The sequence below is a fragment of the Onychostruthus taczanowskii genome, unplaced genomic scaffold (genome assembly GCF_017590055.1).
Source record: "Onychostruthus taczanowskii isolate IOZ18803 unplaced genomic scaffold, ASM1759005v1 scaffold95, whole genome shotgun sequence".
Lineage (NCBI taxonomy): Eukaryota > Metazoa > Chordata > Aves > Passeriformes > Passeridae > Onychostruthus > Onychostruthus taczanowskii.
Genome location: NW_024507546.1, coordinates 1,725,513 through 1,750,357, shown reverse-complemented (window position 1 = coordinate 1,750,357; position 24,845 = coordinate 1,725,513). Strand labels below are relative to the sequence as shown.

Here is a 24,845-nt window from a genome sequence, read left to right as displayed (position 1 = left end):
GGGCTGGGTTCATAATTCAGCATTATCCTGGAGCACACTAGGATAGTCAGCAAATATGTGATATTGAAGATTTGCCAGATGCCAGAGCTCTGGATGGCTGGAATATATTCTTCACAAGGCTGTGAGGTCTGACTACACAGCTATTCTTTTCTAACCACAGAACTAACAAGTGTGTCAAAGCTGAGTTTTTCACTGCTCAGCTGCCACTTAGAAGCAAAACTTTTAGGAAAGTCCCACATCCTATTTGAGTACCTGGATTAGAAATGCATATTTCAAATAGTCTCCACATGTAATTCAAAATACATTAATGTAATATGATTTGTTAATTTTGACATCTAATTATGTGTTGTTCACGTGCTTGATATGACAGGGTCAAGCCTGGGGTTAGATAATCTAGAAACCACACTGCCAATGATGTGGTATTTGTGATGGATTTTATTAGTAGTTTTTTTTTGCAGTAGTTTTTTTGCCATTCAATATGTTCTGGTCCTTTCAAAGTCAGGGGCCATGCACCTAAGTGGGGGCAGCTCTTTGCCTTGCCCTGGCTGCTGTGACCTGGGTCAGGAATTGGTGGGGAGTGGAGAGGGGGAGTTCTGCTTTCTGAGGAGCTTCAAGCCCAGGGTGGGAGACTTTCTATTTCTTAGGTTTCCAGTTTGAGATCAAGAAATTGAGACTATTTCAATCCTCAGATGTTTATGTATATAATTTCACAAAGTGCCTTCTATATGGAACACCTCCACCCCCGTTCCTCCAAGGAATGTGTGGAAAACTTGCAGCTAAACTGAGGTGTCTGATTTTCTGGTTAATTGTCTCCTGTTTTTAATAGATATAATGGATATGTATAGTCTGCAAGGAATATACAGCTGTTCTGTTTGTTGTATTATGGGTTTGTCTTTTCTCTCTTTTCTCCTTTCTTTTATTCACATCAATAGACCTGATCTCTAGTTTGGGATGAAGGGGAGGAGAGGAATGTCATTCTCTCTGCAGATGATTTACTTTCTGTGTCTGGGACTAAAGCAAATATTTCTTTTCTCCTATTATATTTCATTCCCAGGGTTGAATCCAGAAGTGACAGCCTTCCCATTAGTGTGATTTGTGGTTGGTTTGTTTTCATTTCAAATGCTCCTCAGCACAGCTAGCAGCAGCCCAGTAGGTACTTTTCCACTGGATCTAAATCCAGGTGTGCTCTTGTATTTTTAAAACTTCACAGTTAAAAGTGCAGTTAAAATATTCCTGCAAACCAGCTGGAATTGTATTTGCACAGTTAGAATAATGTAACTTGCCTTCTCTTATCACAGTGATCCTAGTATTGGTGTTGAATCAGTACCAAAAAGAAATCCAGGGAAATAAATTTAAAAGTTCAACGACATTTTTATCTTAATACAGCAGCATGTGATCTGGGATTATAGCAAATACAGTCGTGCTTCAGAACAACCTCACGCTGGCACATCCTGGGCTGGCAAAGTTAGAGCTGTCGAGTGAGCAAAACTTCTGCTCAAAATTGGTATTAATAAACCTCAGGTTTAATCTGGCCCTTGCTGGACTTGGTCTCATGATGCTGCAGGGCTTGTGCCTGTCAGAAGGGGAGTTTTCCTTGTATCTGAAGATGTGCCAAGATCCTGCCCACAGCAAGACTGGTTCTGTGGCATCAGGAGCTGCAGAAGTGTAACAACACACTTGCTGAAGAGTAGGAAAAGTGAGGAGTCAGGGAGAAAAATCCTGGCACTGGGCAAGGGAAAGCCTTCAGAACTTGTCCCTCCTCCCTCTGCCAGTGAACACAGCTGGTCTGGAAAGCTCAGGGTGCTTGGGGCTGTGCTTCTCCTGCTCTGTCTCTGCTCTTACTCTGGTAGAAATGGTTTATTAAAGCCAGAAATGACTGCTGGGCAGCCTCTCTAACACCAGCAAGAGAAGTTTAAATTTATTTCTGCTTCCCATAGAGCAGGATGGATTTGAAGTACCCATCTCCCCACAAAGCAATATCTAACTCCATATTTCTTGTTTCTCAGCAGGTGGCATTTATAGCATCTTGTTAGGCCCTGGGTTTGGAGATTTCTTTAACACTGGGAAAAACTTACTGCTGCCCATCCTTACCTTTCGCTGAACAAGGATTTTTGAAAATTGCTGTTTTGTACAGGCGTGTGAATTTTTTGAAGGGAGCTTTTCAGGATACTTCTTTAACCCTGGCTGACTATTTTGGAGTCTCTGGCTTCCTGGCAGTGACTGTGTGGAACACACAGTGTTTTATCTTTGTGCTCATTTTTTTCCTGTTTCTTGATCTGTTATGCTCCCTCTTCTGGCTTAGTGCAACACTTTGTTATTTCCCACACGGGGCATCCTAGGTTGTGTTAATTGGTTAAAATGGTCAAAAAGAGCAAAATCGGGGCATTGGCTGGTCTGGCGATGAGGCCATAAAGGACTTCTAGAAAATATGGTTGAGGACCATCATGTTTTCACTGTAATAGCTAACAATTGCAGTGGCCCAAATATGCAAAATGACCTTTTTTGTAAATGACTTATTTGTAAATAATTGAGGTAGCCTTGGTAGATTCTTATCTGAGGGGCTCTTGGTGTATTGACAAGGAGGGAGGAAGCCAGCATGAACCTCTGTTGCTTAAAATCTTCTCTGTAATAGTTACAGCATTTGTTATTGAAGGGGGTGAAGCTGTATGTCATGCCATGGCACTGTATTTTTACTCCTTTCAGTGTACAAAGCTTTGTCTAGACTCGGATTTATGTCATTTGTGTGATTAGCTCCTTTGTGTCTATAAACTCTAGCCTAGGTATGAATGTGTCTTTCATCACTTGCAAAGGCTTTACCTTCACTCCATTCTATGGGATTAAACTTGACAGGTTCAGTGCGTGTGGCAGAGCTCAGTTTTGACTTTTTGTTCTAGAGTTTGTTTTTTTTATTCCCCATGTAGTATGGTGCTGGTGCTATTTGTAAGGCAGAGTTGTGGACCCAGTTCCCACTTTAAGTGCTGCACAAACTGAAAACAGCACCAAGGTGCCAGCTTCAAATCATTTGCAGTGTATGAAAAACACAAAACAAATTTTCCTGGTAGCCAGGAGGACCACAGAAATTAGTGAACCAATACCAAGTACATGTCCTTGGCAGTCCTTGCAGTCCTGTTTTATCCTTTTGCCCTGATGAGGTGATGGTCTGAGCAGATTGCCCTGCCATGACACATTTTAATCTTGGTCAGGATCAATGTTCTGAGTAGCATTTGCATTTTTTGGTGCCGCTGGACTGCTCAGCTCTGGTACAATTCAGCAGTGACCAGATAAAATCAGACTGAGAACAGCTGGAAGCATTATTCTGTCCAGAACATCAGTATCAGATTTATCTTCCTGCATGGCTGAGTGGCATTTCTGGGGAAGTTCGCAAGCCTTTCTTTGTCCCCACCATGAGTCCTTCAAATGGCCTCCTTGTTCTCCTGGTGCATTACTTGTTAAGCAAATTAATGGATGAGAAGGGACACTGCTTGAGAGGAGCTGTGGTTCCTGAGTTGGTCAGAGGTTTTCTAGCATTATCACTGGAAAATTCTGAGGTGAAACTTGTTTTAGTTCATGGCTTACAGTTGTAATTAAACTAGTGGGTTGTGAGCAAGGAAAAAGTGAGGAAGCAGTTTTGGCACTTCTGCTATCACTGTAATGACTTATAAAATTGTCTTTATGCAATGAGTGTGGCACCTGCTCTAGCAGTGCCTACTGTGCATTTCTGCCTTCTGTCACCTGAGAGTGATGACATGACCTGTGATGTGATTGCTAAATCAGAAGAACCAGGAGAGGAAAAAAAAGAATAATACATGGAATGATGAATGCATGGGTGTCACAGCATTTTAATGAAACAGTTTTTATTAAAGTAAAATGGCGGCAGATGACGTAACTTTTGGAAACCTTTGGTGTTCATTTTCTGAAGGAAATTTGAGGGAAGATGATTTTCATGCCCAGTGTTGGAAGGTGGGATGGGAAAAAGGAGGAAAGGCACTGCAGCCACCACGGTAATCCACCAGAGTACCAAGTCCCAAGGGGGGTGCACTCTCCTCTCCTCCCACCAGCTTCAAATTAAACCTGACTTTTGCCATTCTATGTATTCTGTAAAATCTGCCTTAACGTTCCTGAGATCTCTCGATATCCATGTGTGAATCTGTCCTTCCAGAAAGCCTGGCAGACTGCTGGGATCCATAGCTCAGGTGTGTAGATGCCTTGGGGCCTGAGGATTTCAAGAACTGTTTGAACCAGAAGGCTTTTTATTTCTGTGAACAGAAATAAAAAGCCTATAAAATATACAGATATATTTGTGCTTGCTAATATCCTCAGGCACTGTTCCTTTGAATACTGTGAATTTTTCTGCTGAACAAGAGAAGGAGAAAGGAATCTGTTCCGATTACTTTTGTTTGACAAAGAAAGGAAGCCTAATTTTTAACTGGTTTGTGTTTTCTGAACACTTTATAGCCATGATTTTGTTATTCAAACACAAACAAGATCCTGTCTTTTTATAGTGCTTCTAAAGATAAAATCTTTGGCAATGGGCTCATAAAATAGTGAGCTCAAGGCACCTCTCAGCTTTGAGATGTTCAGAAACTAAATTTTTATTAGGATGCAGTTTGGTACAGTTCTTATCCCATGGCAAATGGAAAAAGATTGGACTACTTGGTGTGTTTTTTTTTTAATCAAGTCAAACTTAGAGGGTATTTTTAATTTTTAATGCAATTTCTATAAAGTTCCATAGTTCTAGGGACAGTCCAGTGGAGAAACATACACACATTGTCCATTACCTCCAGTCTGCGAGGAGTGAGTACCTGTCTGATGGGTTGGGCATGAAGGGTTATAGGGAATTAGGGTGACATCAGGCTGATTCCATGATCCTTGGTCCCTTCCAGATCAGGATATTCTATGACTCCAATCCCTGTATTATCTGTATTGTCAACTTGCTTGATGATGTTTTGGAATTGTGGAATATTTGGAGAGTTTTATCTTTTATTTGGATGTTAAATGTGGGGATTGGGAATTCTTGTGACTGTCTCAGTTTTGTTTTTCATCTTGAAGCCTCCACCCTTCATATTTCAGGAGAAAAATCTTGTAAGTGCTAATCTTTGGTAGAAAAAAAAATCAAAAGGCATATGAGAGAGCCAATTAATATTCTAGAATTTTAGAGTCCTTGTATTGATGTCTTGTGATTGATATCTTCTCTTGTGATTTTAGGGTATGTACTGTATACCAATACATGAGGAAAAAGCAGGAACTGGAGGAAAATTTCACCATCTGAGCTTTTTGCCTTCCCCCCCCCCCCACTCCTTGTGCTTATATTGGATGACTGCAGGAAAAAAAGGGTGGTGGTAGGGAATGTGCATAAGACACAGATTTGTTGATCACATAATGGTGTCAATTGTTCTCAGCAGAACAGTGAATGTTTCTGGGACTTAATTGTCCTCCACAATGAGTAACATGCTCTGTCTTGTACTGGGGTAAATCAGCCTTTCAGATGGAGAAACACGTGATTTTTGTCTTAGTGATCTGCTTTTTCTTGGAGTTGGTTCTTCCTTGGCATTATAAAAATGAGTGAAATAGATTTTGCATGGATATGACTTCTTTCCTTTCCAAAAGTGATTAACATAATGCTATAAATGTTTAAGGTAATGCATAGAATTTCCATAGGCCAAATTTCAGTCTTAGGGGACCAAGATTATTCTTCCTGGTGAAGACTTTCAGAAACACCCTATTATTCAATGGGAACTGGCATCTCCCTGCAGTTCAGTGGAATTCATAGCACTATTCCCAAGTTTTTTCAACTGTTTTGTTTGATAGATTAGTATTTACATTATGCTGCTTGAGGGTTTTTTAATGAATTTTGATGGGTTTATGAAAAACAGTGTATAACAAACCTTACAGCTCTTTAGTGAAATCGCAACTTTAGTAAATTGTATTGATGCAATCATGCATGCATTAGATGCCTAAAGGTGTTTAGGCACCTTTAAGATTTGACATACCATCATTTAGATGAGTAGAAAACACACCAACAACTGAGCGCTCATCTCATTGACTATATGTTGCCAAATGATTACCCTTTTGTTTCTGATTATTGATAGTATCCATCTCTGCCTTGTGCTATTTAAACTGCTGAAGTGGTAGGAGATGCTGGTGAAGGGAGGAAGGGATATAGACGATGCTGCATTCTAGGAATAGCAGCAGTGTTAAATATTTAAACCTGGCCCTAGCTCTGGTTTCTGAAGTTAGAGATGAGCCATGAAATCCACAAAAAATGGAGAGTAATGCACTTTAGAGAGGCAACCTGGGAGCTCAGTTCATGGAACTTAAACAGGGGATGCTGGAGAATTGTCTTGAACTCATTATCCAGGAAGGGATGTAGAGAAAACATGGTAATAGATGTTTCTTAAATTTCTGTTAAGGTGCTGTCTGAAGCTTAGGCTTGCAGAAACCCAAGTTGGAGCGAGTGTTTTTAACATGGTGTGGCTTTAATTGTCAGAACAGTTTGCTAGCAGTTGTGTTGAAATTTTAGATGAACTCCTGGTGCTGTTCTTGTTTGAAAAATAATTAATTTGGGACAAACCTACAGGGGTCAGCATTGAACACAGAAGCTCCACCTGGCTCCTGAGTTGGGCGTTTTATAACAGTTGCGACCCTGGAAGAAAGCCTGTGCTTGTTCAGGAGAATCTCAGGAAGTCTGTCATTAGCAAATGTCTTAATTAGTAAACCTCCCAGGGCCCTAGAACAGCCCTGTGTGTGGAGCAGAGGATGTTAATTAATTTATCTTGCTTACATGCTTGTGATGCAAATATACAAACTATTGTTTCTGTCATACTGCCCAAAGGGGGAGAGGGGTGAAATTGCTTCTCAAAGCAGCAGCACAGGGTCTGTGTTTGCTCCCTTCTGTAATGTCAAAGCCTCGCTCTGCAAAAATAACCACTCAGGCTTTTTAATTCTCATCTGGGAAACTGTTGCTTTTGTTTCAGTTGCCAAAACTGTTGAAATTTCTGGGTTCATTTGGATGATCAGCTATGGTTTAGGACTAAAGTCACAGGCACTTATGAGATAGATGATTCAAAATCAGGACTTTGTTTTTTTTTTGGTAAGAACACACACATGAGAAAGAAGGCTTCCCTCCTCTATTTTTTTCATCCATCTCCCCACACTAAGAACATATTTCCTGTCTTTTGGCTGTTCCTGTTTATTTTTCCTCCTTTCTCAGTATATTAATATTTTCCTGTCAGGACAAATTTAATTAGTGGATATATGCAGGTGGGTGCAGGTATTGGTGTATATCTGCACATGCATGCATTCATCATGCTTGATTAAACCTCAGATTAAAAGACCAACTGAGGACATTTTTCTTATCTGAGATTTGGAGATCTCTGATCGCTCTGTGTATCTGAGGGTGACTGGCTCATTTAGTAATTAATTATTCTACTGAATCTACAAGGACTCACAAGGTGAATTGTTACTGGAACTGTTTTACACACCTGCAGCCCAGAAGTGTTGGCTACTCATTATTTACATGGTTTCAGCTAAAAACATTTCAGCAGCCATGCATTTGGACAAATTTAATCCCAAGGGGAGGGATGAACTGCTTTTAAAGCACGGAGGTGGAAAACTGACCGGATATCATGCTGCATAATACAGGCTCTCATTGTCTCGTATTATATTAATGGAAAAACGCCTTTGCATTTTATGTTTTCATATTTTTTTTTTCTTCAGGAGCCTGATGGTGATTTTGTGGTGGTGAAGGTGTCTTATGTCAGTGCTGATGTTAAAATATGACAAAGATAATGAAATGTTTTGCTCTCTCCAGAACAGGCTCCAAAACCTCCCACAGGGTAATTGTGAATAACATGCATGTATTGGGTACCCTGCTTACAAAATCTTGTGCCTATAAATACACCCTATAAACCAGTAAGATTATAGACTTTTAACTAGTTGGGAAGGGGGGGGGGATAGGAAAAACACCATTCCAGGGGTGGGGAAGGAAATTGTTGAACTGGCCTTGGCTGGCTCTCTGTATGCGGGGAATTTCAGCCCGGGGTGGAGGTACAAGACATTAACAAGCAAAAGACAGAGAGCAGTGACCGCCTGTCTCCAAGCTTTTCCAGGAGGAGGCTGGAAGTGGGCGATGCTGTTCTGCCCTAGGAGCACACGCCCTTCCCGGGAATGCTGCGTAGTTGCCGTGTAGAAGTCGGGCGCATCTCGGCGAGGTGATACCTCACTTACATAAGGAAGAAATCGCCCACAGACCAGGCGAAAAATCATCTCCCCCGCCCTTCTGTTTAATTTCTGGCGGCTCTTTGTAATGTAATGCAAATTTGTGAGGCTTTTGGCTCTTGGGCCAGCACAGAGTAGTGCCGCTGACTTCAGCAGAGCAGTACTAGCTGGCACCAGCTGAAAATTGTTGTGCAGCTCTAGTGTCCTTATTCCCTGCATATAGAGGAGGGGTATTTTGCTTTGATGTGATGCTGCAGACCGCAGAGCTTGCAGGATGCACCTTGGCTCATAAACTCCAGGTCGGGATGCCACCTGGCAGGTTGGGAGCCTGAAGAGCAGCAGCCAAGAGCATCCCTTCACCCGCTGAGCCTGCGTCCTTGCGGCTCGGCTGACTCCAGTCACAGCCCCGGGAAGGGCTGTGAAATTGGAAATCCTGTGAGCTTGCCACCAGGGAAGGACTTAAATGGGTAAAAAGGATTATCTCGGATAATGCCCTTCCCTGTTCAGGAGGGAGGGAGAGTGTTCAAGTGTTGGCTTTGCCGTGTGAGCTTCCCAGCCTGTGGAAGGATGTCCGGAGGCTGGGGGCTTTCAAATGCTAAGTGAGGGCCCTTAGTGCCTCCCATCCTCTCTGAGGGGTGTCTTTCTTTAAACCATGATCGTTAACTGTGCCAGGAAAAGGAGCTGAGCACTGATTACCCCCAAAATGCACTAAAGCCCCTGCGAGTTCTAGTTCATAGGAACTAGAGCTTTAGCCCCTTTCCTGGTGGTTTGGGTTTTTTTTTGTTTGTTTGTATTTTTTTGTTTGTTGGTTGGTTGGTTTGGTTTGGTGTTTTTTTTTGCCCCTTTCCTGATCCTTTTGCTTTGTTTCGCTGTTGGATCTGTAATGGGAAAGTGAATTTGAATCTCACTTGTGGAAAAACACTGAAACATGTCTTCTTGCACACTGGGATAGGATAAAGAAAGCTGTCCAGTTGATTTGATTTTATTTGGGTGTTTTTTGTTGGCTTGTTTTTTGGGTTTCTTTTTGACCAAAAAGTAGGATTCTGGTGGCTAGCAGCAGTTGCTTAGGAAAAGAGAAGTAAGAAATTAAGTGTAACATTAAAGGACGGGATTTCTGCCTCTAATACACAGCAGGGTAAAGCCTTTCTAAGCCAAAAGCTGTCTTTGATTCATCACTTGGTCCCTGAGATTTGATCCCTGTGATGCAGGGGCCCTTCATTATGTTGTCTGACTCCTTCTTGACACAGTGACCTGTGCTGAGACCTTCCAGTTATGTGCTTTAATGGCAACAACCCCCTGAGGATTTCATTGCTTGCTCCCAGCCTTTTCCCTCGAAGAAGAGAGGAGCACTGATTTCCTACCTTCTCTCTGCTACTTGTGGTAGGACACTCAAGGACCTTCTATAATTCCTCGGATTTTCCAAGACTGGAAATTTCCTGTGCTCACAGAGTAGTTGCTTCCTACCTCTGATTTTGTCTTTTGTCTTTCTGTCCTTTCCTACATTTCTGAGTGCACCTTCCTTCATTTGATTTTTTTTTGTGTGGCATCAGAGGATGTGGCATTTGGGGTTTCTGTTTACTCCAGATGCTGGGAACACTTTTTTTAGATCCCATAAAATCAATCAGTGCAGTTGCCTGCAGAAATTAAGTGATTCTCATGCAAATTGACTTTGCCCAGGATAGAATCCTTCAATTCAAACATACTTGTAGCAGGGCCAGGACTTGTTGCATGCAGCCTGGTATTTGAACAAAGCAATGGAAAACAGTATTATGGATATTTTTTTCTCAGAAGTCCTTCCTGTGCTGTTTATGAGAATGGACTATAGATTTTTTTTGGTAACACTTCATAGCTGTTTATATATTTTCTCCTGTGTCTCAGGTGTGTTGTTTGGAAAATTACATGTGAGAAATGCCCAAGCATCACTAAGCTTTGTGTATGAACATTGTACGATATCAGTCAATAAATGCACTCTGTAATTATGGTTTCCTTATTTTTTGGGGGGGGGGGGGGGGGAGAAAAAAGAGCCAGGATCAAAAAAGGAAGTTTGTTCCTTATGTGTCTATCTCAATTAATTCTGATCACTCATGTTCAGGCTCTCGGGGCTAGGAAGGACCTGCTGAGACGTGGCAGCTGGATCCAAGAGGAGAAAACAGTTCCCAGTCAGTGCAATGTGTTGCTTCCTAAGGCCTTTGTTAATCCTAGAAATTACTGAAAATGTGAGGAATGGGACATGGAAAGTCAAGTAAGACTTGACAAACTCTGGCTTTTGTGTTTTTGCTCAGTGCTGTATACATGCTCATAGATTTGGTGCCCACTCTGCAAACAAGTCAGAACAGGATGTGCTGTTTCAGAGGAATATTTCAAGGAGCAGATGTGTTTCTCTGATAGAAGGTGGTAAAATTCAAATATTTTTGTACCTAGAGAATAAACCCAGGGCATTACTAGCTCTGAATTTTAATTTCTCCTTTAAGGCAGTTGTTTAGGAAAAGAGGCTTAATGGTTCTGTGACCTTTGAGGTGGGGAGCATCTGACTATTCCCTTTGAATAACGTTCTGTCAAATAAATATGGTGCCTGTTGGCTCAGCCAGTGAGATTTGTCACATATACACATGCGAAATGTATTTCAAATACTTTATCTGTCAGTTTTTAAAACTATTTCCCCTCATTGTACCTTCCTGGCAATTAAGAGTGCCTGATTTCCACGATAGCAATTTCATCTATTGTCTTGAGAATCAGGCGGATGTGACGTCTGCATTTTTATCTTTCCTCTTAAATGGACAAGAGTTCCTGGCTTGTACAAAAACAAGAGATTTCAGACCGAAATCTTGACTTCTGAAGCACCAGGGGAACAATGGTGTTGTAGGCTAGAGGTGGAAACTGGAGGAGTTTTTTGCTCATGTGCAAGAGGAGTCTCGCACAGAAGAAGGTACATTCATTTCTAATTAAGCCAGTGATAAAACTGTAGATGGTTTTATACTGGCAGATCTTACTGGATTGTATTCTGATTTGTTAGTGGCACCTGCTCCATTAGAATTGGGGGAATCTCTATCTGCAGTTGAGAACAGAGTGGGAGGTGGATGGGGAGTGATGGGCAGGGATTTACACCTTGCCTTTTTTCTCTGCCTGCTTTGTAAAACAAAAGGGTTAACAATAACACTCTGCATGCACCAAAAATACAGTAGCAAGTGTGTATTATAAGAATAATAATGCCTACTGTTTCCTTCACCATTCTTTGTAGTGTCTTTCCCATGCAGTTGGTACTTCTGAGCTGTCTTGCAGCCTTATGTCAGTTTGGGATTTGCAGCATTATATTATGAGTTATAGCATAGATCTTTCTTTTCCTGTCTTGTGTATGAGTCAAACTCAGTGTTTATTTATGTGGCTGTAAGTTGGACCTACATAACTAACAGCAATAAGAAGTGTGTGTCTATACCTGATATCTCAATTTGTCTTTCCAAAATGCATTCTAGTCTTTAATTGGAGGGTTCCTTTAGAAAAAGGTGTGTCTAGTCTTCTGGCATTAATATATTAACTTTGGTATATTTAAGCTTCTCTAGTTGCTTATATGATTACTGAAATTAATTCCCTTAGATGGAGCTCCCTGCAGCTTTCATACTTAACAGTTGATGTTTTGCCACTGAGTCCATGTAGTTCACAGTCTGCATGACCCTCCTATCCCATTATTAATTAATTTTTTTAAAGCCCTGGTCATCCTGGAGGTAGTTTAGGGAAAACGAAGACTGACGTTCTGGTTGTAGAAAGGAAGAGGCAATGCTAAAACTGATTTTGTTGAATGAAAATTTTCACCCTGGGTCTCTATCTCTGCACAATTTCCTCCCTTTCCTTCTTGCCCCTTATCTCGAGCATGTTATCACCCAGAAATCAGTGGATTATGTGGTTACAATGGTCTTCCAACAAACCTGCTGGCTGGTGCAAAACTTCTATGTTCTTTCTTTCCCTTTGTGGATGTTTGGGCAGGGTGCAAATCTTGTGCTGCAGAGGTGACTTCTACTGGAGCCAGCTTGGCTGAGCCAGTCTGGGGTGCATCTTCACATCAGGCTGGCTGAGAAATAATGATGTGTGTTGAAGGGCTTTGTGTGCAGAGTGTTAGCTGAGGGGAATTGGGGTATGTGTCTGTGTTGGATTGCATTTCCCATGGAGGTAGCTTACTTCCATGCCATGAGAAGTGGAAATGCAGGCAAAGAGTAATTAATAACTCTCCTTGATTATCCAGTTAAAGCAGGATGGAGGGCAGCTGAATTACTACAACTGTCTGCATGGATTATGACTTTCTGAAATGTTGCAGAGCCTCAATAATAATTTTTCTTATAAAGAATGGATAGAAAGTGATGAGGAGTTGTGAAACAGACTGTGTCTCAAACTAACAATATTCTAAGCTGTTTCTTTGATTTTTAAAAGATGCTCCTCTTGACAGTGCTGCAAACAAACCTACTGCTGGCCACTGTAATCAAAGGTAAGAAAACATGTTTGGACTAGAATATACTTTCACTATTTTTTGGTGAGATATGAGCCCCCCTTCCCCTTTTTGTACTGACCCAGGGATTATTCTTACCGTGCTGAAAGCATCAATAGTCAGTCCTTTTGTCTGTTTACCTTGGAACAGGCACTGTGTTGAGTCCCAAACACTCTCTGAAATCAGGGATGTTTGACTGAACAAGATATAGGGCTTTCGTAGTGCCCTATAGGCCTTAATGGGGTTGCAGGCAGGCACAAATGAACACATGGTATTTCTCAAAGGATCAGAACTTAAATTACCTGTGCAAGGTTTGAGCTGGTGGAAATAAAAGAAAAAAAAAAAAAAAAAAAAAAAAGCTGTGATCCTATGGACTGCCATGCCAGGCTTACAGTCTGCCTAGAAGACGTCAGGACATCAGTGGAGATAAATTCCAGCACAGAATTTCCTGAATTGCAAAATGATTGCTTTAAATTGCAGGTTAATGTTGTGTTTTGTTACTCAGGGTTATCAGGGGCTTCACTTCAGGAGTCATCTGTTGCCCGTTGCAGCCTTTTTGGGAATGATCACATCAAAACATTTGATGGTTCTTTGTACAATTTTGCTGGGTACTGCAGCTACCTCCTTGCTGGGGACTGTCACAAGCACTCCTTCACACTCTTAGGTGAGTCTGAGCTGGGTTCCATCACTGGCAAAAAAGACAAATAGTTCCCCATTGTCAGATAGGATGGACCGCCACATAAAAAGGGGTCTTGGTTGGGGTTTTTTGTTTGTCTGTGTGTTGTATTGGGGTTTTTTGGGCTTGTTTTGGAAAGTGAGATTACTTCTGGGGCTTCTGTTATCCCTTGGTAATGTAGCTCATACATAAATAAACTGCTGAGAAGCAGGGATTTTCTTACTACTCCTACTAAAAAGAAGACTTTTACTAATTTTGTATTTTTTCAGGGGTTGTATAGATAAATATATCTATATATATATATCTATACAACCCTTTTGAATGAATTTTATCTGTATTCTAAACCACACCAGTAAAGACAAATCCCACCTTCTAGGACAGAAGGCCTTGGAATTAACATAGGCCTCTGCAGAGTTATTCTTGGGCATAGGAGTGATGATATATGTACCAAAACTGTAAGTGACTTTCATACCAACTGCTTTGGTAGATGTTTTTATATTCAGTAATAACTGTTCTGTGTTGGTCATAGTTTAAAATAGGTTTTTACTGGTCACAAATTGTCTTCCCGAGTCCCAGAACTAAGGGTCTTTGGTTGTGTTTCATCTCCTCAGGTGATTACCAGGATGGGGACAAAATTGGTTTCTCTGTGTATCTTGGAGAATATTTCAGTCTTCGCCTCTCTTTAGATGGAGTTGTGATGCAGGAAGAAAAAAGGTACCTGTAGGAACTATTATTCTAGCAGAAAACAACCTGATGGGTTTTGTGTGTCACATGTTGAGAATTTCCTCTTTTTTCTCTACAGGGTTTCCATACCTTTTGCCTCCAATGGTATATTTATAGAGAAAGAGGCAGGTTATTATAAGATATCCAGCAATGAACATGGCTTTGTGGTGAAGATTGATGCCAGTGGAAACATTCAGATACTCCTTCAAGAAAAGCACTATAATAAGACCTGTGGGTTGTGTGGCAATTTTAATAATTTCCTCGAGGATGACTTCAGAACTCGGGAAGGTAAGGTTGCCACTAACTGATTGTATGTTAATGGATGCTCTGCATGCTTTTCCTGATTCAACAAAAATGTTGCTGATCCAGCAAAAATGTTTATACAGAACCTGTCAGGTACCTCAAGTTGGTGTGTTGAAAAGCTAAGTCCTTTCATCTTCCTTTCTCCTGAAAGAAAATGGCAGTCATATTTCACTCCTGAGGAAAGCCCAGGCATCTGAATGTAGCGTGTTTTGAAACCTGGAAACTTTCAAATGCAAAGATAAAGCTACAAGTTAATTCATGTGGGGAGACTGGCTAGAAGAAGACCCAATAAAAAAGCTGTGTGAAATACCCATTGATTCAACATCAAATTTTTCATGAATTAGCCAAGATTGTTTAAGAATAGAAAGATGCAACAGCAGAAGATTAAATTCCTGATGCTTGCAGGTTTGGTGTGGATGCTGTTCTATAAAGGGGTTACCTTTTAATGCCATTTCACCACCTATAAGGGCTGTTGGATGCGGGGTACACCTTATATCACAGCAGTTCCTGGTGAGAATGAGGGGCAAGACCACCTTTGCTGCTCAGTACACCTTTGTTTCTGAAAAGCCCTGAATGAGACTTTGAAGGATTGGTCTTGATTTGTGGTATTTCAGAGTGTCTTTTAATTCTGAGTGCTTACCTGAAGAGGAAAGGTTTGAAGTTAGTTAATACGTAATATATTAGATTGATAACGTGAAGTTGTGTATTAAAAATAAATGATAGTGAAGATAGAAAGGGAGGCAAAGCAACTTGGAAAGGAACCTGGCAGTGAACCAGAGATGTGTCCTACTGGCACTCAGGATACATAAGCATAACTTCAGTGTACAGAAAAAAGAGAGATCTCATGGTGTGTTAAAATGATTAATCTGTCCTTCAGCAATATAAATAATAAGGAACAAACTCTGGTCGCAAAACTGCTTGCCAGGGTTTGGATCCCTTGATGTCTGAATGAGATGAGATAAGAAGTTTATGGCTTTTTCTTGAGACAGTAAGTAGTAGTAAGGCCCTTAGAAAAAGCAGAAGCAATAAAGGAGACTGTAATGCTTTGCATTATTCAAATGTAGGAAAGGCCCCTCTGCTGCTGATGTTTAAATATTTTTCATACTGTATTTGTTTTACATGCTGGAGGCTGTATCTTCCCTCTTAAAAAAACCAGTCCATTCACAGCCACAGATTTTGGGATGTAATAAAATCCATGACAGGGTCTCTACTTGGAGGAGCTGTAAAATAATAGAGGCGACAGAGAAAATGTGTTTTCTGTCTCTCTTACAGAAGTCAGGGATCTCCTCATGTTTATCCACCTGTGTGGATATGCAGATCTGTGATTTTTAGCCTGAAGAATAGAACTGTGTGTCAGCAATTCTGCCAGTTTTTCCAGTGATACAAAAGACCTTTCATTTAAACTAATTTAGAAGGAATTAGGCTGAACTATGCTTGAATTTGTTGTATCAGTGAAGGACGTCACTACACCCATGCACTGTTTGTCTCCTTGGCAGCTCTGCTGGTTCACTGGAGCGTTTCTTAACATACTTCAAGCAAATCAGTTATGGAATAATTCAGATCACTTTTTTTGTTTGCTTTGTAATACGCTGTTGAATCTAGGTTCCAGGTAGGGGGCAACACAAACAGCTGGGAGAGGTAATATTTTTTTAAACAGAAAAAGTAGGCAGCCTCTTGGGAGCCTGTGAAGCATTTCACCCTTTTATTTTCACTAAAGTTTTTAGTTGTTCTCCTTTCAGGCTGATTAGATCTCCTGAAGGTCAGCCTATCCCAGGATGTGAGCTTGTGTAAGGACTTAGTGATCTGAGGGCAGTGAAGGGTTACGTTAAGGTTGCCAGCAGGCTGAACTGTCCTGATGATGTGTCCATTGCTTCCTGTTAAAACCTGGAATTTATCAGACTGGGGCCTCAGTTCTAATAAATCACATTTCTGGGATGGATTTTTATTGGTAAGAGATGCATTAAGATCTTTGAGCTTCAGAATAACATGCAGTGGCAACAAATGAAAATATGATTTCTCCATATTTTAGGGAAAGAAATGATGGTTTAAGAACACAGTTAATCTGATTTTTCCCTTAAGAAAGTGGAATATGATATAGAACTTCATTGATTACATCTGAATTGTTTTTACGGTGGTGGTGAAAGAAGAGGCAAAGCACCTGTTCTGTGAGTGGATAATACCACTTACAGCAATTAACAAAGGAGGCATGAACAGAAGGGTGTTTAAAATTTGGTGAACACTGTAATTGCTTTTCTTTTCTCTTGATATATTTATACTCCTGTTCTATAATCTATTCAAATGTGGTGTTGTCATGGTGCTCTTATGACTCCTTGCTATGTTTTTAGTGTGAAGTGGAGAACTGATGAGAGTCTGATGACACACATTGTCTGATAACACACATTGTTTCTGTATATACTTTGAATGCTCAGCTGTTGAGGTCTGGAGCTCTGGATGATGAGAATGAAATGGACATTCTGCACCAGTAACACTGGTGGGACTGAGCTTTGAAGGCCTTAGGTGTTAGTTCTTGAACTCCCTCAAAAAGCCTCTCCAGCAGGTTTTGGAGTTCATAGAATATGAGTTGAAAGGGACCCAGCAAGTTGAAAGGATCAGCAAGTTCTGGCCCTGCACAGGACACCCCAACGATGCCACCGTGTTGTCCAAATGTGCCTCAAGCTCTGGCAGCCTTGGGGCTGTGATGATTTCCCAGGGGAGCCTGTTCAGTGCCCCACCACCTTATGGGGGAAGAACCTTTTCCCAAAGCTGCAGACCCACTGTCCTTCAGATAGGGTGGGATGCTAAGTCACTGCCAGTGACAAGGTTCCTACAATAGCTCATCCTGTGGAGAAGTGCTCATGTCCTGTCCAGACTGACAAAAAACATTGATTTTTTTTCTATGGGCTTGCTTGTTTATTGGATATGAAACAAAACCAAGCCAAACCTTGAGAGTTTTTTCTTGCACTTTAAGCATAACTAAAATATAAAAAGAAATGTCTGAGAAGCTTTCTAGGGTTTTTGTTTGGTCTTTTGTCTGTTTTTCTCTTAGACCCTAATGAAGTGTTTCCTCTCTGCACTTTCTTGCCAGATAAGGTCTGGTCCTTTATGGTCATTCTCTGAAGGCTTCTAAGACTTGCCAGTTGATCAGGCTCTGCTTTCTGATCTCGGCATGCACTTCCAACTTGTTGCCAGCCTTTGCTCCTATCAGAAAAATGAAGCTGAGTTCTTTCTAGATGCTCAGATACCTATTTGGCCACCTTCAGCCCACATGCTTTATTCAGGGTCTGGGACTGAATTTAGACCTTTCTGTTGGGAGGAGTGTGGCTGCATCACTAGGCTGTAGAGTTCTGGAGGGTGTTCTTTCCCTCTCCTGTTCAGTATTTCTGATTTTACATTCATTAAACTGGAGAGGGCAGGAAAGATTTTATAGCTTGTGACTTTATTTCATATCATTAATTTGGTGCAAAGTATAAAGCAATTTTTGGGCAGCCTTACCAATAGTTTTGCCTCTCTGAAATAATGTAAAACTGTGTAAAAAAACCTCCCAAAACAACAAACAAAAAATCCACCCTCATTCCGCGTCTCACTTTTTTTTTTTTTTTTTTTTTTTTTAAAAAAAAACCCCCAAAAAAAAAAAAAAAAAAAACCCCCCCCCTCCCCCCCCCCCCCCCCCGCAATTGCTTGATAAATAACCAACATGTGAAAGTTGGTTATTTACCAACTGAGACGCTATTTACCAATTAAGACTCACAGGACTGTAGTGTCTTGATCAAATTTCTGCACTTATTTTTTATAGGTGAGTTAACAGAACCTGAGAGAGTTATCTGATGGGCCTGTGGCCATTTGGAGTATCTGCAGGAGGTCCAGGGAAGGAGGTCAGGGTTCCTGGGTTCCTGCTTCCCACTTCATGCCCAGAGCATGAGGTGGTTATTCCTGATGCTTTGCTTGCTTGACCATCAGTGTCAAAGTAAACAAGCTGGTGCCAGTTTCAGATTTCAGAAAGAACTGGTGATTGGAGGCTCAGATAATCATAGTGAACAAGGATTTTGCTGCAAAGAGTGGCCATCACCAATCTGAAAATCGTTCTGAAGGGAGACAGATATGAGGGCAGCAATTGGAGCACTAAAGGCATAGTCCAGCAGGACACCCCTGGAGACCCTGCCTGCTGCTCAGGTGGTGGGGGAGTGGCCCTCTCCTCAAAGACTGTGCAAGGTCATGGGTGTTGTGATGTGTCTGGGGTTTAGGAGCAGGTGTGATTTGTGTTGTCCTTTAATATCTGCCTCCTGAACCCATGTTGTATGCTAAAAGGAGATTCCACCCTAGATGGCTGCCTGGGGGTCTTGGCTTTTGAGCAGCCAGTTTACCTGCTGGGATCTGTACTGTGGTCCTCATCAGATATCAGATGTAATGTGGTCCTCATCCCTTCTTGGAGCACTTCTGTCCAAATCCTTTGTTTTCATTACGTTTTGTGACAACTTCTGTTTTCAGCACATTTCCTGCAAGTCTTTGACAAAACCACTGTTTTAGCCAGTGTCCCACCCAGGTTGCATGGAGGGCTTCTGGGTGTACGGCTCTGACGAGCCCTGTGAGGGAGTTGTTTAGTTGTTTCTGTAGAATCATGGGTGCTTCCAGGGAGAAGAAGTGACCACAGAAAGGACAGGAGGCAAATCAAAACTCTGCTGTGCAAGAGATGAGGGCAGTCCCGCTGTGTGATGGGATTGCAGTGCCAGATTATGTTGACAGCATCATTTACCCACTTAAACCCCAGGTTATTTTTTAGGCTGTTGTGTTGTCCCTTCCACTGCCTTTCCTCTTCTCCCTTCTCAAGTTCTTCAGCAGAAGGAAATGGAGGTGTCAGGTGGGAAAGGACAGGGGTGTTGGCAGCTGCTTTTCCCTCTATCCAAAGCAGTCAGATGTGCTAGGGATATTTCTCCCACCCCATTTTTCTTCCTGAACACTCATCAAATAAGTGAAGTATTTAGGTTGGAAAAGACATCTAGGATTATTGACTCCAGCTTTTGAGAGATCACCACCTTGTCAACTAAACCAGAGCACTGAGTGCCACATCCGGTCATTTCTTGAGCGGTTACAGGGGTGGTGACTCCACCACCCTGCTCAGCAGTCTGTTCCAATGCTTGACAATCCTCTCCATGAAGAAATTCTTTCTGGTGTTCAACCTGAACCTCCCGTGGTAGAGCTTGAGGCCATTTCTTCTCATCCTGTCCCTTGTTCCCTGGGAGCAAGGTAAGAGCCTGATTCCTACCTGGCTTCCCCCTCCTGTCAGGGAGTTGTGCAGAGCCAGAAGGTCCCCCCTGAGCCTCCTTTTTTCCAGGCTGAGCCCTTCAGCTGCTCCTCACATGCCTGGCTCTCCAGCCCATTCACTTACTTGAAGTGTGAGTCATAGAATACAACTAACAAAGAATTAAAATCACATAATGCAAATGTTGTGTAAAAGAACTGCATAAGAGGTATAAATTTACAAGCAACGTAAGAAGAAAGAAAGAAAGAAGCAAAAAAATTAATGGAAGGAGAGAAATGAAAATCAAGTGACCAGTATTTTAGGGCCAACTGTTGTCCTGACCTTCAAACCTTTGCCTGTGTGTGATGGAGCCCCTGGGGGTAGCTGCCAGCAGGAATCCTGGCATGGATATGCATCCAGGGCTGGAGAAACACTGCTTCTGAGCAGAGCCCAGCTCCTGTTACACACCTGTTAGGGAAAGGCTGCCTTACTGCATAAAAAAGGGAAATCTGGCACCTTGTTTCTCCTCAGGCTGGCTTGCATTGCTGCTTTACTGTTTAGAATATGTGGTAAGCTAAAGGGTTGTGTTCTTCTTACTGCTGCATTTCTTTCCTTGTTCCAAGTTCTGGCTGCATAGATGAAAATTTTGTGTCTTTTATTCTCTTTCCCTGGGAGTCCTTTGCTATCTGCTGTGGGCCTGATACATGCTACCTTTAAAAACCCCTAATTTCTAGTTTAAAAAAAAAAAGTCTACAGGTCTTAATACCTCTGCCTTAGCATTGTCAGTGCAGTTTTCATGACTACTCCATAGTTTAGGAAGAGTTTTAGTGGTCTGTATATTCCTTGTACTAAACAGGGAGCTCAATGGAATCATTATTATCTATACATGTATATGTTATTAAATAGTCTATAGTATACTTGGGAAGAATTTCTGTAGTATTCACGGTGACCCTCGTGGCAGGGAGAAATGATGCATCTGACTCCATGGACATCAGAAGGCTAATGAATTACTTTATTATACTATATTATTCTATACTATATTACATTACATATAAACTGAATCTGCCAAGCACTCAGCTCTACTCACAACGGCACTCATCTCATGACTGTCAGCCCACAGTCCCGACACACAAATGCTTGGCCCTGATAGGCCAAGGAAACAAAACACCATCACTTTAGGTAATCTCCATATTGCATTCTACTTTGGCACAACACAGGTGCAGCAAGTGAGATCAGAATTGTTTTTTCTCTCTCTGAGGTTCAGAGAATGTGAATCTCAGAAATATTCTTGGGAAGTTGTGCCTTGTGTTTCTCTGTGAAGAGAAACGTGGCTACAAATTTCTTTTGGTTTCTTTTGGTTTTCAGATACAGCTAGGCTTGTATTTCAATCTATCCTCTACATAAGGTCTTGGGAATGCACTAACACTGGCAGTTGATATTCTCACAGGCACCACAATGGAGTTTAAAAAAATTAAAAAAAAATTAAAAAAAGGCTCACAATTTTTTTTTTTTAGTAGCAGGTACCCATAATAGGAAACCAGAGATAGTCCTGGAAACAGCAGGGTCATGGGTGGTAAAAGAGGATGGAGGAAACATTCCCTCTCTGGGAGGATCCTCCTTCTCAGAAGGATGGAGCAAGAGCAGCAGAGAGGTGGTTTGTATCTCCTGGGAAGTCACAGCCATACCAACTCGTTCAGCTTTGCTTTTATGCAAAATTGATGCAAATTTTGTTAAGCCTGGGCCAAGAGCTGCTTGTCCTGGGACAGAGTAGCATGTTTCAGGACATCTTACCCACAAAGAGGATGGGCCCAAACAATGATGGTGCATGTTAAGCTTCTTTGCACACAAGATTTAGTTTTGGACAGGAGAAAAATCAAGGCTAGCGGGGATAAAGAGTGCTAAGACTTTCTACAATTAGGGAAAGCAGATGGATTTGTTTACCTCTCTAATATGTTTTGTGCTTTATTGACAACTTTTAAGTGGTAAGAAGATGTGCAGGCATGCTTTGCCTCCTGTAGACTGTACCTGACCAGCAGCAACTCCTACCATGTTCACGCAGGTGTGAGGGAGGTGGGAGCTGCCTTCTGCAGGCTTTAGTCTGTCCTTGAGCGTAGAGACGTCCTCAGCAGAACAAAATCCATATTACTGATAGTGGCTTTCCTACAGTCAATCTGTTTGGAATAAAAATCCAAATGTATCTTTATATACAATTGTATATAATATATACATATACAATATATAAATATACAAATGTATATTTATATACAACAGCTTATATTTTTAAAGAGAACTTTCAGCAGACTATCACCTTAATAGCAGTCAATAATGCCCACTTGTTGCTAAAACCCCTCAAACAGCATGTTGCTTCTCCTCTTCTTCATTCCCAGGGACCCTGGTGGGGAACAGTTACGATTTTGCCAATTCCTGGGCTTTGCACAGTGAAAACAAGCACTGCAAGAGAGTGCAGACTCCAAGCAACACCTGCAACATTTCATCTGATATGGCAGAGAAGGTTGGTGCTGCAAGATGCCATTCTGTTTTCAATCCTCCCCTACCTGAAAGGCAACTTGCCTGCCCTTTGGCAGAAGAACAGAAATCACAGAATATTCTGATTTTGAAGGGACCCACAAAGATCACTGACTCCAGCTCCTGGCCCTGCACAGGACAGCCCCAAAATCCCACCCTGTGCCTGAGAGCATTGTCCTCCAAATACTCCTGGAGCTCTAGCAACCTTGGGGCTGTGACCATTCCCTGGAGGGCCTGTTCAGTGCCCCAGCACCCTCTGGGGGAAGAACCTTTTCTGATATCCATCCTAAACCTGTAACCTACCTACCTACCTCCCTACCTACCTACCTACCTCCCTACCTACCTACCTACCTCCCTACCTACCTACCTACCTCCCTACCTACCTACCTACCTCCCTACCTACCTACCTACCTATAACCACCTTCCCCTTCCTCCCATCCCAAGCATTAAATAGACAAACAAGAAAACATCAGCACGTTTGAGGCTGAAGTGTGAATTACTGCCAAAGAAATGATGATGTTACTTGGGAAAGGTGCGTTTCAGTGATTCCTGCAGAATGAGGAATTAGTTAATTCCCTTTCTGATTGTGCCAGCAGGGAAGCATCAGTTCTGAAGCATCTGTGGGCACTGCCTCCCCCAATGGTATTTGTCAATTTGTTGCAGTTTGTATACTTGGGAGTCAGCAGAGGAGGGAGATGCTCCAGCCAGGCAGTTTTCGACAGAGGAGATGTTTTCTGTTGGTGTTCCAAAAGCTCTGTATCACCAGGCTATTTCCCTTCCCAGGAGGAAGTTCCTTCAGCTATGTGTACAGATAGCAGTGCTGATTTAGTGAAGAAACACAGAACTATTTGCCCTGGCCAACTCTGTGACCCCCTTTGCTGCATCAACCTTTTTTTTTCTTGTCTTTTATAAGTACAAACAAGTTTCTTGTTTCCCTTAGACAGGGTGTGGATGCAGGCAGATGGTCACCAGCTCAGGGAAGAAAGTAGCTTTGAATATTTACTGAAGCATGTGGTGTTAACAGGTTATGACTGTTGTGGTAAATTGAGCCTTCATCCCTTGAGGGGTTACAACTGATTCCATGTACTCTGTGGTAAATCAGAATGATTTCCCGGATGCCAGGTTTAGATTTATACCAGAGTGACTGAGGCTGAAATGTAGTTGTTAGTTTCTCACTATTCAAGTCCTGTAGACAGTATTTGCTAAACTGGACACAAATAGCTTCTTAATAGTAGTACTTCCTGGAACATATCTGCTCTCCAGCTAACCTGAGTGCTGGCTTCCTAAGCTACCTGGAAAAGGCTAACTAAGAGTTGGACAAGTTGCGAAGTTCTGATTCTTTCTGCTTCCTTTAAGCTTTTGGATGGGGATGCTTCAGATGTGTTGTGAATTCAGTGAAGGATGCTCGTACTCCTCAGCACTTCAGCCTCACTACCTGCAAAACTGGTTGAGGAATTAGAACAGTGATTTCAGGTTGGAAATCTCCAGTTGACGTTTCTTGCTTGGGCAGAGGTGGTGTGTGGGGGGTGTTTCTGTCATGGCTGGGGCAGACTGAAAGCCTGACTTGAGTAAAGGTGTGTGGTGCCAGGCACCAAAGCATGAGGGGTTCCAACCTGGCTGAGGCTTTTTTAGAGACAGGGCTGCTCAAGAGTACAGGGAGCTGACAGGGGATCAGAGGGATGGAGCAGCTCTGCTGTGAGGAAAGGCTGAGGGGAATTGGGATCGTTCAGCCTGGAGAAGAGAAGGCTTTGGGGTGACCTCATTGTGGCCTTCCAGTGCCTGAAGGGAGCCCACAGGAAAGATGGAGAGAGACTCTTGACAAGGGCCTGGAGTGACAGGACAAGGGGCAATGGCTTCACACCAACAGAGAGCAGGTTTAGATTGGATATCCGGAAGAAATTCTTCCCTGTGAAGGTGGAGAGATCCTGGCCCAGGTTTCTCAAAGCAGCTGTGGCTGCCCCATCCTTGGCAGTGTCTAAGGCCAGGTCAGATGAGGCTCTGAGCGACCTGGGCTAGTGGAAGGTGTCTCTGCCCATGGCAGGGGTGTGTACCTGTGTGATCTTTAACCATCTTTAAACCATCTTATGATTCTTTAAACCTGGTTACAGTTCCAGAGAAAGGGTAGTTCTTGTGACTGGTTGTGGTCCCTGGAATTTTATCTGTTCAGGTGAGTTTAGAAAGTGTCAACATTGCAGCTGAGGATAGGGAGTGGCATGCAGGGTGAAATCCAGTCTGATGGGTCAAGTACAACTAATTTGGATTTTATACAAATGCTGTTAAATATTGATGATTTGTTGATAAAGTTTTCTTTCCCACAAACTGAAGAAAATTATATTCTCTCTCATGTGAGTTCATAAGCTCACAGCATTTAACATTGCCTTAATTTATTCAGTGTGCAAGAATAAACACAGCACTATTAACAGAAGTCCGGCCAAACAAGTGCCTGCTGAAGAATGTAGGGCTTTTTAATAGTGTGCTTTGTTTACTTGCCTCAGCTTCAGGAATGTAAATCTCCTTGGTTTCCCTGCCTCCCTCCCTGCCAGGCAGTCAGCTGTTAGGTGAGGAAAACAAAAGCTCTGCTTCAAGGCACTCCTCCCACACCAGTGCCCCCACACTGGGTAGGTCTGTGGTTTTCTTTATCCTCTCTGTCCCCCGCCCCCCACCCCGGCCAACAGCATCCTTGGAGAGAT

At 42.2% G+C, this 24,845-nt stretch overlaps 1 protein-coding gene across 1 annotated transcript in view; it reads left to right on the top strand.

Annotated features, from left to right (window-relative positions):
• The first annotated feature begins 11,014 nt into the window (after positions 1 to 11,014).
• VWF (von Willebrand factor) overlaps positions 11,015 to 24,845 on the top strand; it is a 118,944-nt gene continuing 105,113 nt past the window's right edge. Inside the window, exons 1-6 of the mRNA XM_041426849.1 lie at positions 11,015 to 11,143; positions 12,637 to 12,691; positions 13,197 to 13,355; positions 13,979 to 14,081; positions 14,170 to 14,378; positions 22,017 to 22,141. Of these exons, the coding sequence (XP_041282783.1) occupies positions 11,114 to 11,143; positions 12,637 to 12,691; positions 13,197 to 13,355; positions 13,979 to 14,081; positions 14,170 to 14,378; positions 22,017 to 22,141 (681 nt within the window). The 5' untranslated portion in view covers positions 11,015 to 11,113. The remainder of the gene's footprint in view (positions 11,144 to 12,636; positions 12,692 to 13,196; positions 13,356 to 13,978; positions 14,082 to 14,169; positions 14,379 to 22,016; positions 22,142 to 24,845) is intronic.